Source organism: Haliaeetus leucocephalus, unplaced genomic scaffold (assembly GCF_000737465.1).
Source record: "Haliaeetus leucocephalus isolate CR32 unplaced genomic scaffold, Haliaeetus_leucocephalus-4.0 Scaffold1, whole genome shotgun sequence".
Lineage (NCBI taxonomy): Eukaryota > Metazoa > Chordata > Aves > Accipitriformes > Accipitridae > Haliaeetus > Haliaeetus leucocephalus.
In genome coordinates, this window is record NW_010972437.1 from 17700584 (window position 1) to 17700893 (window position 310).

Here is a 310-nt window from a genome sequence, read left to right on the forward strand (position 1 = left end):
CGCCCCCTCAGCCCGCCCGCCATTACCCCGCAGTCCGCTGAGCGCCGCCGCCATGGTGGGCCGTGTGGGTGCGCGGCAGCCCCGCTGCATGCCGGGAGCTGCAGTCCGTCGCGCGGGGGCTGCCGGGGGCGCGACGCTGGCCGGGAGGCGAGAGAGAAACTACAGCTCCCAGAGTGCACCGCGCGGTGCAGGGGTGGGCCAGACCTGCTGGCGGAAGGGGCGTGGCCCGGGTGGGAACGCGGGCCGGGGTTGGCTGAGGCGGGAGGGCGGCGGGCGTGGATTGGCCAGGGCGGGGCGAGCAGCGGAAGCG

The 310-nt window shown here is 77.4% G+C and overlaps 1 protein-coding gene across 1 annotated transcript in view; it reads left to right on the top strand.

Moving 5' to 3' along the window:
- The first annotated feature begins 52 nt into the window (after window positions 1-52).
- AAMP (angio-associated, migratory cell protein) overlaps window positions 53-310 on the top strand; it is a 4842-nt gene continuing 4584 nt past the window's right edge. The window contains exon 1 of the mRNA XM_010569792.1: window positions 53-230. Coding sequence (XP_010568094.1) covers window positions 53-230 — 178 coding nt within the window. The remainder of the gene's footprint in view (window positions 231-310) is intronic.